Source organism: Diplotaxodon limnothrissa, linkage group LG18, assembly GCF_057381915.1.
Source record: "Diplotaxodon limnothrissa isolate DT_005_m linkage group LG18, D_limnothrissa_male_GT1.1, whole genome shotgun sequence".
Taxonomy (NCBI): domain Eukaryota; kingdom Metazoa; phylum Chordata; class Actinopteri; order Cichliformes; family Cichlidae; genus Diplotaxodon; species Diplotaxodon limnothrissa.
This window is the reverse complement of record NC_140613.1, coordinates 35815960-35830817: the sequence shown is the minus strand read 5'-3', so window position 1 is coordinate 35830817 and position 14858 is coordinate 35815960. Positions and strand designations below refer to the sequence as shown.

The following is a 14858-nucleotide window of genomic DNA, read 5'->3' as shown; positions in this document are numbered from 1 at the left end:
ATAGGGTTTTTAATTAAACTATTTTTTCACTTAGGTGTATCGCAACATTCAGTTATGCATGTGTTCTTAAAAGCAATTCTTTGTTTCTTGTTTCATTCTTGGCGGAGTGGAAGCTGTTTTGGTTCACAGTGCGCCTTAACAAAGAGGGTGTGCTCTAGTCAAAAGTGTTGGTAATAGTGTTTTAATCACACTAATTTTCTAAATCTGACAATGTCTCAGCTTGCAGTGAGGCATGCATTTTATTTTATAAATGGCACAAATGGGAATTTCTTCTGAATGGGTGATGTCAGCATGTTCACAAGCGTTTCATTTAATCAAACCCCTAGTTTTAATTTAACTAGTTTTTACACATCTACTGGGGTTTCTTTCCAGGGTTGATGCGATCATTTTATTTAAAAATCGGGATTTCGGAATGTTGAACTAAGAGTGAGACAAAGCCAGCCAGCTAGTTTTTAACACAGTAAATGTTACAAATAGCATTCAGTCCTTTAGAAAATAAATGCTATAAGCAGCCAGTATCGCTCTTTTCATCAGCCCTTTAGAAAATAAACGCTACAGTGATACTTCTAAAACCAGTCGCCCAGACCCGCTCCAACTTTTCAACAGCTGGCTAATTGTTTGAATTTGTTCAGGATTGTAAAAGCCCACCGCGGGTATCACTTAGTTGTTGAGAGTACCATGCGAACAAGGGCCCAACCTATTGTTTAAAGTGGCCAGTATTGGCTCTTTTGTAATTCCTCGACAAGGTAAATGGGGCAGTTGGTACCAGTCGGGTGGCGACCCCGCCTATTGTCTGAAGTATCGGCTCCTTTGTAATTCCTTGAGAAGACAAAAGCCCTGTAGGGTCTCATTTAAATTGATTGGAGACATCTTGTTTCATTCTTGGCGGAGTGGAAGCTGTTTTGGTTCACAGTGCGCCTTAACAAAGAGGGTGTGCTCTAGTCAAAAGTGTTGGTAATAGTGTTTTAATCACACTAATTTTCTAAATCTGACAATGTCTCAGCTTGCGGTGAGGCATGCATTTTATTTTATAAACGGCACAAATGGGAATTTCTTCTGAATGGGTGATGTCAGCATGTTCACAAGCGTTTCATTTAATCAAACCCCTAGTTTTAATTTAACTAGTTTTTACACATCTACTGGGGTTTCTTTCCAGGGTTGATGCGGTTATTTTATTTAAAAACGGATCAAACGGGCCATTTCTTCTGTAAGGGGTTTCATGGTTTCAGAGTAGTTTTTAACACAACAGATAGTCGCAAATAACATTCAGCCCTTTAGAAAATAAACGCTACAGTGATACTTCTAAAACACGCTGCACACAATGTCACCTTTTCCCCCAAAGCAGCCAGTATCGCTCTTTTCAAACTAATCGTCTTTTAAATACACTCATTTTGTGATTCTGGTGTCACACCATGCACCGATGCAAGCATTTTATTTATTTAAAAACGGATCAAACGGGCCATTTCTTCTGTAAGTGGTTTCATGGTTTCAGAGTAGTTTTTAACACAACAGATAGTCGCAAATAACATTCAGCCCTTTAGAAAATAAACGCTACAGTGATACTTCTAAAACCAGTCGCCCAGACCCGCTCCAACTTTTCAACAGCTGGCTAATTGTTTGAATTTGTTCAGGATTGTAAAAGCCCACCGCTGGGTATCACTTAGTTGTTGAGAGTACCATGCGAACAAGGGTCCAGCCTATTGTTTAAAGTGGCCAGTATTGGCTCTTTTTGTAATTCCTCGACAAGGTAAATGGGGCAGTTGGTACCAGTCGGGTGGCGACCCCGCCTATTGTCTGAAGTATCGGCTCCTTTGTAATTCCTTGAGAAGACAAAAGCCCTGTAGGGCCTCATTTAAATTGATTGGAGACATACCTTTCTTTTTGGAAACCCCCACCCTATATAAAAAACACGCTCAGAGCCCGATACCCTGAGCCATTTACGCCTCAAGATTCGCTGCAGAGCACACCATTTTCTTTGCGATCATCAACACTAACATCGTTCTTTATAACATGGACATCGTAAACGGTAAGTAAAACAAAACCTATTATTGGATTTTTAAAAAGTGTTATGTTAACATATTATAGGATATTCAAACTATCTTTTTTCCTAAAACAAAAGCTTAATTTTTAGGAGTTCGGGAGAACGGCCCAGGACCCTTTTCTTTAGAAACGGGCGCTTTTACAGCTGGAACTAGTTCTCTAACAGGCACAAGGTGTGTACAGCATTACTGGATTTTTAAACGTATGTATGTTTTAAACTAGCGATTGTTTTAAATTATGTAATAACGTTTTTGTTTGTTCCAGGGTTAACAAACTGAGCAGGAAAACATTCAGACACCGCTACCACAGAGCCCTACCTTACATCAGGTGTGTATACAACGGGATGTATAGTTGTGTATTTTTTTTTAAAGGGGTTTAAACAATTACAAATGTTCTAAACTGACCGTTTTACACCTACAGAGCCACGCCAGAGAACCGGGTGTGTGGAGAAGCAGGACCATCCCGAATAACGCACACTACAAGGTAAGCATAGGCATATATAAATTAGATAAAAAGAGATAGAGAGGGAGACACGCTTATTCAGTTTGAAATGGGTACATGTATAATATGTTTTAACACATGTCTATCTATCTTCACAGACTGCAGAACAGCACCCCTCCTCATAATGATCAGGACACCATACGATTCCAGACGTTTTTGGAATGTTTAAGCAGTATCGACCTCCCAGAACAACAAAAACCTGGAGCTTTGTGCAACAGTGGAGAGTCAGAACCGATCTTCATCAGCGAACCTGCAACACCCCCGAGTGAGTGGCTACCTCGCGATTTCTCTGATGTTTTTGAGTACAGCATGTCAGATTTTGATCTAGTTCATATACCCACCACCCCAGAATGTGTCAGAAATAGCGTTGATTCACACATAGATTTCGAAGAAGACGGCATAACAGACTCTCAAATATCAGCGGCGTATGATGCTTACATAAAGCTTCCAGACGCTCAGCCTGCTGAACAAAGTCATATAGCTTCAATAGCTGATAAATTATGTTTGATTGAAGCTAGACTCAATCAATACCACCAAGAAGCACAGGTACAAAGGCAACAGTTTACCAAACTCATAAACAAAGTGTGTAGTACATTAGACAACATCTGCAGCAAAATTTCAAGTCCCTGACTTTTAAAATCCAGACCATGGACCCTCCAAATAAATTATTTAAACATAATAACGGAACCTCCACTCCTGTTAGATGTTTTGACTTAGAGACTTTTATGCAGTGGGCTGAAGAAACAGATAAAAAATTAGACGATATTATAGCTAGACTTAATAGGGTGCCTGCATCAGCCTCATCCGATACACATCCTTGTCAGACTGTTCCTACGTCTGCTATTGCTGATGGGGCTATTGTTGCTAATAATAGTGATAGTACAGCTGGTGTTGCTCGGGCCGTTGCTGTTACTGATGCTAACCATATAGCTTGTGCTGCTGGTGATTTTGCGTCTGATGCACAATCTAGCCGGGTCACCTCTGCTGCAGCTACTGCAGTTGTTATTGAGCCCGTTGTGCAGTCTGGGTCCGGCAGCCGCTCTCAGTCACACATTAGAGAGATACCTAATTTTAATGCTCGCGAATTGCGTGAACGCCTTGATTTTAGGGGTATAAGTCTCGATCATCCAGAACAAGTGCCGGCGCGAGTGCGCGAGTGCTTAGCCAATGTGATAGACAGAGCTGTGGCGGGATCCCAACAGGGCAGTGTTCTAAACGTGGTCCTGCGTGGCCCCTCGCTGGCTTCAGATGTTCAGGCTGTTTTAAACGCTGATGATCGGTATGATCCGGAGCTGTTTCTCGATCAAATTGCACAAGTTATGCAGAGTAATGATGAATCTATCGGTGATGATGAATTAGAGTTTATTGTCACGGTAGCTCAGAACAGTAGTGGCGGGTCTCGCTTAAGACTGGCGCACATACCTTATGATGAGATTCTCTCAAAGAAAGGCAGACATTTATACACACCAAACAACACAAACAACAATTTGTGCTTCTCCCTATGCATAGCACATTCATTAAACTCATCATCCTCTGAGCATGAAAAACTTGCTACAGCTAAACAGATGCATGCTGAAGTAGGTCTATGCGACACACAGCAAGTATCATTCTCTGATGTCGGTAAATTTGAGAAGCACTTCAACATTAAGATTGTAATCTATTACCACACAGAAGGGCGTAAACGCCTGGAATGTTTTTACACACATGAAGAGCCAAACCCTAACACGTTGATGATGTATCTCCATAATCAACATTACCACCTGATTTTAAACCCGACCGCTTTTTTGGGGGGATCCTATGTGTGTAATTTCTGTTACAGTATATATAATACACCATTACAGCACAGCTGTAAACATAGATGTAACACATGTTACACACTCTGTCAACATCACAGGGGACCCACAGTGAAATGCAGCGACTGTAACCGCATCTGCAAATCACAACACTGTTACCAACAACACAAATTACCTGAATTAAAACACAACATGATCCCCTGTGATAATATGAAACATTGCATGCACTGTGGCACCACATATAGAGAATCCAAGAAATTGCCACACAAATGTGCGCAGCCTAGATGCGAGCACTGCCGCGAACCTAAATTAGCAGGAGACTCCGACCATCAGTGTTTCATACAGCCTGTTGAAAAACAGAAGCCTAACGATAAATACATTTTATATGATTTTGAGACGCGGTACCACAACGGTAAACACGAGGCTAACTTTGTGTGTGCGTCTGATCTGAAGGGCAATAAGTTCACATTTAATACATTAAAGTGTGTGGAGGCGTTTGTGCAGCATTACAGACGCCCAAGGTTTCGTGGGTACACTTTCATAGCACATAATGCATCTGGCTTTGATAACTACATACTCCTCGAGTACTTTGTCAGACAGAGCATAACACCTAGTGTCATAATGAGCGGCAGCCGTGTGATTTTAATGCATGACAGGGACTATGACCAGCGGTGGATTGATTCGTTCAGCTTTTTGCCCATGGGCCTTGCCAAAATACCCTCTGCTTTAGGTTTTCAAGACCTGCAGAAGGGCCATTTCCCACACAGGTTTAATACGAGGGATAATGAGCGTTATGTGGGCCCGTACCCAGACCCCTCCTTCTACGGCTATGAGCACATGTCTGAAAGCGATAAGGTGCGATTCATGGAATGGTACCAGGTTGCCTCACAGAATCCCTTTGATTTTCAGGCTGAACTCAGGCGTTACTGTGTTAACGATGTTGATGTCCTGCGTAAAGCATGCATCATTTATCGTGACACGCTACTGGGTTGTACTCAAGTTGATCCATTCATGTATACCACCCTGGCTGCATTTAGTATGGGTGTGTATAAAACGCTGTTTCTGCCTAGAGACGCGCTCGCTCTCACGTATGAAGGGGCATACGTTGAGCAGAACAAGACGTTTTCTAACGTCTCTATTGAATGGCTTCAATATGTGTCCCACACCACCAACAAAGTGGTAAAACATGCTCTCAGAGGAGGCGAACAGAGGGTTGGACCGTATTTTGTGGACGGTTTTGACCCCACAAGTAATACAGCTTATGAATTTGCAGGATGTTTTCACCACGGTTGTGTTAAATGCTACCCCGAGAGTGAAGTTAATCCTGCAAATTCATAAGCTGTATTACTTGTGGGGTCAAAACCGTCCACAAAATACGGTCCAACCCTCTGTTCGCCTCCTCTGAGAGCATGTTTTACCACTTTGTTGGTGGTGTGGGACACATATTGAAGCCATTCAATAGAGACGTTAGAAAACGTCTTGTTCTGCTCAACGTATGCCCCTTCATACGTGAGAGCGAGCGCGTCTCTAGGCAGAAACAGCGTTTTATACACACCCATACTAAATGCAGCCAGGGTGGTATACATGAATGGATCAACTTGAGTACAACCCAGTAGCGTGTCACGATAAATGATGCATGCTTTACGCAGGACATCAACATCGTTAACACAGTAACGCCTGAGTTCAGCCTGAAAATCAAAGGGATTCTGTGAGGCAACCTGGTACCATTCCATGAATCGCACCTTATCGCTTTCAGACATGTGCTCATAGCCGTAGAAGGAGGGGTCTGGGTACGGGCCCACATAACGCTCATTATCCCTCGTATTAAACCTGTGTGGGAAATGGCCCTTCTGCAGGTCTTGAAAACCTAAAGCAGAGGGTATTTTGGCAAGGCCCATGGGCAAAAAGCTGAACGAATCAATCCACCGCTGGTCATAGTCCCTGTCATGCATTAAAATCACACGGCTGCCGCTCATTATGACACTAGGTGTTATGCTCTGTCTGACAAAGTACTCGAGGAGTATGTAGTTATCAAAGCCAGATGCATTATGTGCTATGAAAGTGTACCCACGAAACCTTGGGCGTCTGTAATGCTGCACAAACGCCTCCACACACTTTAATGTATTAAATGTGAACTTATTGCCCTTCAGATCAGACGCACACACAAAGTTAGCCTCGTGTTTACCGTTGTGGTACCGCGTCTCAAAATCATATAAAATGTATTTATCGTTAGGCTTCTGTTTTTCAACAGGCTGTATGAAACACTGATGGTCGGAGTCTCCTGCTAATTTAGGTTCGCGGCAGTGCTCGCATCTAGGCTGCGCACATTTGTGTGGCAATTTCTTGGATTCTCTATATGTGGTGCCACAGTGCATGCAATGTTTCATATTATCACAGGGGATCATGTTGTGTTTTAATTCAGGTAATTTGTGTTGTTGGTAACAGTGTTGTGATTTGCAGATGCGGTTACAGTCGCTGCATTTCACTGTGGGTCCCCTGTGATGTTGACAGAGTGTGTAACATGTGTTACATCTATGTTTACAGCTGTGCTGTAATGGTGTATTATATATACTGTAACAGAAATTACACACATAGGATCCCCCCAAAAAAGCGGTCGGGTTTAAAATCAGGTGGTAATGTTGATTATGGAGATACATCATCAACGTGTTAGGGTTTGGCTCTTCATGTGTGTAAAAACATTCCAGGCGTTTACGCCCTTCTGTGTGGTAATAGATTACAATCTTAATGTTGAAGTGCTTCTCAAATTTACCGACATCAGAGAATGATACTTGCTGTGTGTCGCATAGACCTACTTCAGCATGCATCTGTTTAGCTGTAGCAAGTTTTTCATGCTCAGAGGATGATGAGTTTAATGAATGTGCTATGCATAGGGAGAAGCACAAATTGTTGTTTGTGTTGTTTGGTGTGTATAAATGTCTGCCTTTCTTTGAGAGAATCTCATCATAAGGTATGTGCGCCAGTCTTAAGCGAGACCCGCCACTACTGTTCTGAGCTACCGTGACAATAAACTCTAATTCATCATCACCGATAGATTCATCATTACTCTGCATAACTTGTGCAATTTGATCGAGAAACAGCTCCGGATCATACCGATCATCAGCGTTTAAAACAGCCTGAACATCTGAAGCCAGCGAGGGGCCACGCAGGACCACGTTTAGAACACTGCCCTGTTGGGATCCCGCCACAGCTCTGTCTATCACATTGGCTAAGCACTCGCGCACTCGCGCCGGCACTTGTTCTGGATGATCGAGACTTATACCCCTAAAATCAAGGCGTTCACGCAATTCGCGAGCATTAAAATTAGGTATCTCTCTAATGTGTGACTGAGAGCGGCTGCCGGACCCAGACTGCACAACGGGCTCAATAACAACTGCAGTAGCTGCAGCAGAGGTGACCCGGCTAGATTGTGCATCAGACGCAAAATCACCAGCAGCACAAGCTATATGGTTAGCATCAGTAACAGCAACGGCCCGAGCAACACCAGCTGTACTATCACTATTATTAGCAACAATAGCCCCATCAGCAATAGCAGACGTAGGAACAGTCTGACAAGGATGTGTATCGGATGAGGCTGATGCAGGCACCCTATTAAGTCTAGCTATAATATCGTCTAATTTTTTATCTGTTTCTTCAGCCCACTGCATAAAAGTCTCTAAGTCAAAACATCTAACAGGAGTGGAGGTTCCGTTATTATGTTTAAATAATTTATTTGGAGGGTCCATGGTCTGGATTTTAAAAGTCAGGGACTTGAAATTTTGCTGCAGATGTTGTCTAATGTACTACACACTTTGTTTATGAGTTTGGTAAACTGTTGCCTTTGTACCTGTGCTTCTTGGTGGTATTGATTGAGTCTAGCTTCAATCAAACATAATTTATCAGCTATTGAAGCTATATGACTTTGTTCAGCAGGCTGAGCGTCTGGAAGCTTTATGTAAGCATCATACGCCGCTGATATTTGAGAGTCTGTTATGCCGTCTTCTTCGAAATCTATGTGTGAATCAACGCTATTTCTGACACATTCTGGGGTGGTGGGTATATGAACTAGATCAAAATCTGACATGCTGTACTCAAAAACATCAGAGAAATCGCGAGGTAGCCACTCACTCGGGGGTGTTGCAGGTTCGCTGATGAAGATCGGTTCTGACTCTCCACTGTTGCACAAAGCTCCAGGTTTTTGTTGTTCTGGGAGGTCGATACTGCTTAAACATTCCAAAAACGTCTGGAATCGTATGGTGTCCTGATCATTATGAGGAGGGGTGCTGTTCTGCAGTCTGTGAAGATAGATAGACATGTGTTAAAACATATTATACATGTACCCATTTCAAACTGAATAAGCGTGTCTCCCTCTCTATCTCTTTTTATCTAATTTATATATGCCTATGCTTACCTTGTAGTGTGCGTTATTCGGGATGGTCCTGCTTCTCCACACACCCGGTTCTCTGGCGTGGCTCTGTAGGTGTAAAACGGTCAGTTTAGAACATTTGTAATTGTTTAAACCCCTTTAAAAAAAAATACACAACTATACATCCCGTTGTATACACACCTGATGTAAGGTAGGGCTCTGTGGTAGCGGTGTCTGAATGTTTTCCTGCTCAGTTTGTTAACCCTGGAACAAACAAAAACGTTATTACATAATTTAAAACAATCGCTAGTTTAAAACATACATACGTTTAAAAATCCAGTAATGCTGTACACACCTTGTGCCTGTTAGAGAACTAGTTCCAGCTGTAAAAGCGCCCGTTTCTAAAGAAAAGGGTCCTGGGCCGTTCTCCCGAACTCCTAAAAATTAAGCTTTTGTTTTAGGAAAAAAGATAGTTTGAATATCCTATAATATGTTAACATAACACTTTTTAAAAATCCAATAATAGGTTTTGTTTTACTTACCGTTTACGATGTCCATGTTATAAAGAACGATGTTAGTGTTGATGATCGCAAAGAAAATGGTGTGCTCTGCAGCGAATCTTGAGGCGTAAATGGCTCAGGGTATCGGGCTCTGAGCGTGTTTTTTATATAGGGTGGGGGTTTCCAAAAAGAAAGGTATGTCTCCAATCAATTTAAATGAGGCCCTACAGGGCTTTTGTCTTCTCAAGGAATTACAAAGGAGCCGATACTTCAGACAATAGGCGGGGTCGCCACCCGACTGGTACCAACTGCCCCATTTACCTTGTCGAGGAATTACAAAAAGAGCCAATACTGGCCACTTTAAACAATAGGCTGGACCCTTGTTCGCATGGTACTCTCAACAACTAAGTGATACCCAGCGGTGGGCTTTTACAATCCTGAACAAATTCAAACAATTAGCCAGCTGTTGAAAAGTTGGAGCGGGTCTGGGCGACTGGTTTTAGAAGTATCACTGTAGCGTTTATTTTCTAAAGGGCTGAATGTTATTTGCGACTATCTGTTGTGTTAAAAACTACTCTGAAACCATGAAACCACTTACAGAAGAAATGGCCCGTTTGATCCGTTTTTAAATAAATAAAATGCTTGCATCGGTGCATGGTGTGACACCAGAATCACAAAATGAGTGTATTTAAAAGACGATTAGTTTGAAAAGAGCGATACTGGCTGCTTTGGGGGAAAAGGTGACATTGTGTGCAGCGTGTTTTAGAAGTATCACTGTAGCGTTTATTTTCTAAAGGGCTGAATGTTATTTGCGACTATCTGTTGTGTTAAAAACTACTCTGAAACCATGAAACCCCTTACAGAAGAAATGGCCCGTTTGATCCGTTTTTAAATAAAATAACCGCATCAACCCTGGAAAGAAACCCCAGTAGATGTGTAAAAACTAGTTAAATTAAAACTAGGGGTTTGATTAAATGAAACGCTTGTGAACATGCTGACATCACCCATTCAGAAGAAATTCCCATTTGTGCCGTTTATAAAATAAAATGCATGCCTCACCGCAAGCTGAGACATTGTCAGATTTAGAAAATTAGTGTGATTAAAACACTATTACCAACACTTTTGACTAGAGCACACCCTCTTTGTTAAGGCGCACTGTGAACCAAAACAGCTTCCACTCCGCCAAGAATGAAACAAGATGTCTCCAATCAATTTAAATGAGACCCTACAGGGCTTTTGTCTTCTCAAGGAATTACAAAGGAGCCGATACTTCAGACAATAGGCGGGGTCGCCACCCGACTGGTACCAACTGCCCCATTTACCTTGTCGAGGAATTACAAAAGAGCCAATACTGGCCACTTTAAACAATAGGTTGGGCCCTTGTTCGCATGGTACTCTCAACAACTAAGTGATACCCGCGGTGGGCTTTTACAATCCTGAACAAATTCAAACAATTAGCCAGCTGTTGAAAAGTTGGAGCGGGTCTGGGCGACTGGTTTTAGAAGTATCACTGTAGCGTTTATTTTCTAAAGGGCTGATGAAAAGAGCGATACTGGCTGCTTATAGCATTTATTTTCTAAAGGACTGAATGCTATTTGTAACATTTACTGTGTTAAAAACTAGCTGGCTGGCTTTGTCTCACTCTTAGTTCAACATTCCGAAATCCCGATTTTTAAATAAAATGATCGCATCAACCCTGGAAAGAAACCCCAGTAGATGTGTAAAAACTAGTTAAATTAAAACTAGGGGTTTGATTAAATGAAACGCTTGTGAACATGCTGACATCACCCATTCAGAAGAAATTCCCATTTGTGCCATTTATAAAATAAAATGCATGCCTCACTGCAAGCTGAGACATTGTCAGATTTAGAAAATTAGTGTGATTAAAACACTATTACCAACACTTTTGACTAGAGCACACCCTCTTTGTTAAGGCGCACTGTGAACCAAAACAGCTTCCACTCCGCCAAGAATGAAACAAGAAACAAAGAATTGCTTTTAAGAACACATGCATAACTGAATGTTGCGATACACCTAAGTGAAAAAATAGTTTAATTAAAAACCCTATGGTTTGATTAAATTAAAACCCCGTTAAAAACACATAAACTCATATAACCCCTCTGATACCCTGTGGTATTTCCACACCTGAACACGCATGCGCACACACACACGAAACTGGTCAAATCGGTTTGGCTGGCCGCCATCTTGGATAGGTGCCATCGAATTACTGAACGCGCATGCGCACACGCACGAAACCGGCCGCCATCTTGGATAGGTGCCATCGTATTACTGAACGCGCATGCGCACACGCACGAAACCGGCCGCCATCTTGGATAGGTGCCATCGTACGATGGCCGCCATCTTGGATAGGTGCCATCGTATTACTACTGATGTCTATCTCAATTGCAGGAGTTAAATTATGGAACAGTCTAACAGAAGAAATAAAAGACAGTCAAAACATAAAACAGTTTAAAGTAAAATATAAAAACCTAATTTTAAATAAGTATAAGAATGAAGAAAACGGGGTTAACCCAGGACGGTAATGTTGCTGGTAATGGTGTTGTGGTTCTTTTTTGGTTTTTTTGGTTTTGGTTTGTTTGTTTTTCCATAACTTGTGTATCTGCAAATATACACATTCTGTATTTATCATATGAAAGAAACTATACTGTGGAGGGGCTTGCTAATTTCTTGTTTTTGATTGATGTATGTTTTGTTTTGCTTTATTTTTGTTTCATATGTTGTTTGTTTAATTTAAGACAAAAAAAACAATTAAATGAATGAGAGGTAAAACTTAAGGGGGCAGGGACAAATAAGTAAATACTTCTACCTACTCCTTTTCAAACAAATAATGGAATAATAGTTTGTAATGATTGTGAAGGCACGTGTTTGAAATAAAAATGAACTGAACTGAACTTGAAGCCACTAAAAGAAGTATAAATGAAGTGAAATAGTCATCATCATCATCATCATCATCATCTGTGTGGATCCATAAGTGGAGCTGATAACACATTTGTCTAAAGTGTAAATCATCCCCGGCTCAGGCGTGAAGCAGATCCTGTAACAGTCGTGTCAGGAACGCTACCCGACCTTATAATCCACCAATCGACTCTTTCACGGTGTTTTTTAACTCTACTGGAACAATCAAAGTGATTTATACAACTGCATTCACCCATTCATCCTTTTTCTAAGTGCTTTCTAACATTCACACACTGACAGATGTATCGGAGGAACTTGGAGTTAGTATCGTATCCAAGCATATTTCCCACACTGACTGAACCCCCAACCTGCCAGGGTATAGATTACCTGCTCTGCTCCACCCTCTAAAGTGGTGACTCTGGAATAAGACATTTTAAGTGACCACATTAAAGTGGATTTAAATGGGAATAACTAGGAAACCTGCTCCAGATCACCTGAGGGAGCTACCTGGACAACAGCTGATGGTCATTCCTTGGACAGCACAGGCATTACATGGTTTTTCAAATCGATCCTCTTTACTGAAAGCTGAATGAACTTCCTTAACATCTATATCTCCAAACAACAACGTCACAACTATTGTGATTAGAAGAACCTTTGCGTTCCTCTTACAGTCATTGACCTCACCAATCCCGTTTGATCAGAAGCCATAACAGACCGACTGTTTCCTGTGTGGGTGTGGTCTGTGCTCTCCTCCAGGCTGAGGTACCACCCTTCAATGCAGCTGACTCCTCTCAGCACTGAGGCCTGGGAGCACTTAAGGTCAGAGAGAGTGGAGCACTTCAGTCCTTACAGTATGCTGCAGGTTTATGGCTGCTCTGTGGTGAAGAGCGTGTTACACTAACTACATCCTTCTTTAGAAGCTTTTTGAAGCGTTTCTCTTTGCTTTTGAAAACACAAACAGGCTGAAGGTGTGTTTGTTTCCTAAAACAGTGGGTTTTGATTTTGCTCCGATTCAGCCTCCTCGTGTCCTCGACACTCGTTGTTACTTCCCGTATCCCCTGGACATCCATTCTGGAGAATGTAACAAAGACATATTGAGTCATATTGCTGGATCTGTGGCTAATTAAGGCAGCGTATGGACTGCAGAGACTGAGAAGAAATCAGTTCTGACCTGAGAAACCACACAGAAAGAGGGGGTGGAGATGGTGCCAGGGCAGAGCCAGCCTCCAATTAAGACCAAAATAGAAAAACAAACATTGAAATCAATGGGCTCTAATGTGTTATTAGAAGGCAAAAAGCTGCTTCTGCCACCAGCCTGAAGGCTGATACAACATGTGTGTGCTTTGATTGTGATCTGCGATCCCAGCATTTGGAAAATAGCTTCACAATATGTTTCTCAGCCTTGTTTTTTTAATCCAGTACTTCCTTCATTCTCTGAGCCTCTCGATCGCCTCCTTTTCTCCCTTCCTGCACATAGTTTGGCAGGCGCTTTGCTATTTTCCCTCTCCTGCTCCAAGGACTGTATCCACATCAAATTCTGCTTTTGTTTTTACATCAATGGACCAAAACAATTTTTTTAAACTAAGAAAACAAACAAATAAACACCTAAGATATTTTTTCTCACTCGTAAAATTATTAAAATGTCAAATTTCAGCATTAAAAAACAAAACAAAACAAAACCTGGCTTCAACTCAATTTAACTGTATTTATACAGCCCCAAATAAAAGCATTGTGTCAAGCAACTTTATATTGTAAGGAACAGACCCTACAAGCAAGCACTTTGGCGACAGTGGGAAGGAAAAACTCCCTTTTAACAGGAAGAAACCTCCAGCAGAACCAGGCTCAGGGAGGGGCGGGGCCATCTGCTGTGATTGGTTGGAGGTGAGGGGAAGAAGAGAGGACAAGAAACATGCTGTGGAAGAGAGACAGAGATTAATAATAACTAATGATCAAATGCAAAGTAGTGTATAAACACAAACAGTGAATGATAAGACGTCAGAGAAGAAGAAACAGCCAGTGCATGATGGGAAACCCGCAGCAGCGTAGGCCTATTGCACCATAGCTAAGGGAGGATTCAGGGTCACCAGGAATGGTTTGATTACAGGACAGCTTCTCAAGTCTTAATGAATGTACAGTTTTCTGTAATTAGGCAAATATTTTATAAGAAATGTCGAGCCTTGTATAGACGTTAAATATTTCCGTGAACAGATACAGATGAGCTATTTTAAATAAGGAATACAAATTGTGTCATGAAAAAATAAGCCCCTGTGAACAGGTGGGAAACAAGTCTGAATCCATGCTCATTGTCCACTCTGGACCCATCCAGCACAGAAAGTCAAAAACAAAGAATCTCTAAAATACATTTAATCCCATGTAGAGCTGGGCAATATATCGAGTTTTTAAAAAATATCGATATATTTTTATACGAGATATAAGATGTGACAATATCGTTTATATCGATATAGTCTATGTTAGGTTACAATTATACTTGTGGAGCCGCAAGTTTGCCTCTCTTTCGTCCACTTTCGTCTTTACACAACGTTACTCGGCCTCGCCTCTCCTTCACTGAACACAGCTCCCCCTCCTCCCCCATCGCTTCACCTGCAGGCAACGACAAGATGGACACGGCAAATCTCCGTTAACGAGTTACTGGACGGCGTCAACGTGTTAGCTAGCTAACCACGCTAACGAGCTAACCACGCTAACGCCATGCAGCCCAGAGGTGCTGCACGGACTAAAATCCTT

General features: G+C 41.8%; 3 protein-coding genes across 4 annotated transcripts in view; 1 reads left to right on the top strand and 2 right to left on the bottom strand.

The window, feature by feature from the left end:
- Positions 1–14858, bottom strand: part of thrb (thyroid hormone receptor beta) — a 132366-nt gene that overhangs the window by 65517 nt on the left and 51991 nt on the right. The gene's annotated exons all lie outside the window — the stretch shown is intronic.
- Positions 2011–3357, top strand: LOC146614086 (uncharacterized). The gene is made up of 5 exons (XM_085378623.1): positions 2011–2026; positions 2132–2213; positions 2305–2367; positions 2461–2523; positions 2640–3357. Exons 1-5 carry the CDS (start codon positions 2011–2013, stop codon positions 3169–3171), a joined length of 756 nt encoding a protein of 251 aa, XP_085234749.1. The 3' UTR covers positions 3172–3357.
- Positions 7909–9255, bottom strand: LOC146614085 (uncharacterized). The gene is made up of 5 exons (XM_085378622.1): positions 9240–9255; positions 9053–9134; positions 8899–8961; positions 8743–8805; positions 7909–8626 (listed from the first exon to the last, which is right to left on the bottom strand). The coding sequence occupies exons 1-5, from the start codon at positions 9253–9255 to the stop codon at positions 8095–8097; spliced, it is 756 nt and encodes a 251-aa protein (XP_085234748.1). The 3' UTR covers positions 7909–8094.

Bases quoted from the DNA above. Each gene is read 5' to 3' on its own strand.
- LOC146614086 (XM_085378623.1), top strand. The intron at 2,214-2,304 runs GTGTGTACAGCA...TGTTTGTTCCAG, and splicing joins AGTTCTCTAACAGGCACAAG to GGTTAACAAACTGAGCAGGA. The intron at 2,524-2,639 runs GTAAGCATAGGC...CTATCTTCACAG, and splicing joins CGAATAACGCACACTACAAG to ACTGCAGAACAGCACCCCTC.
- LOC146614085 (XM_085378622.1), bottom strand. The intron at 8,962-9,052 runs GTGTGTACAGCA...TGTTTGTTCCAG, and splicing joins AGTTCTCTAACAGGCACAAG to GGTTAACAAACTGAGCAGGA. The intron at 8,806-8,898 runs GTGTGTATACAA...TTACACCTACAG, and splicing joins AGAGCCCTACCTTACATCAG to AGCCACGCCAGAGAACCGGG.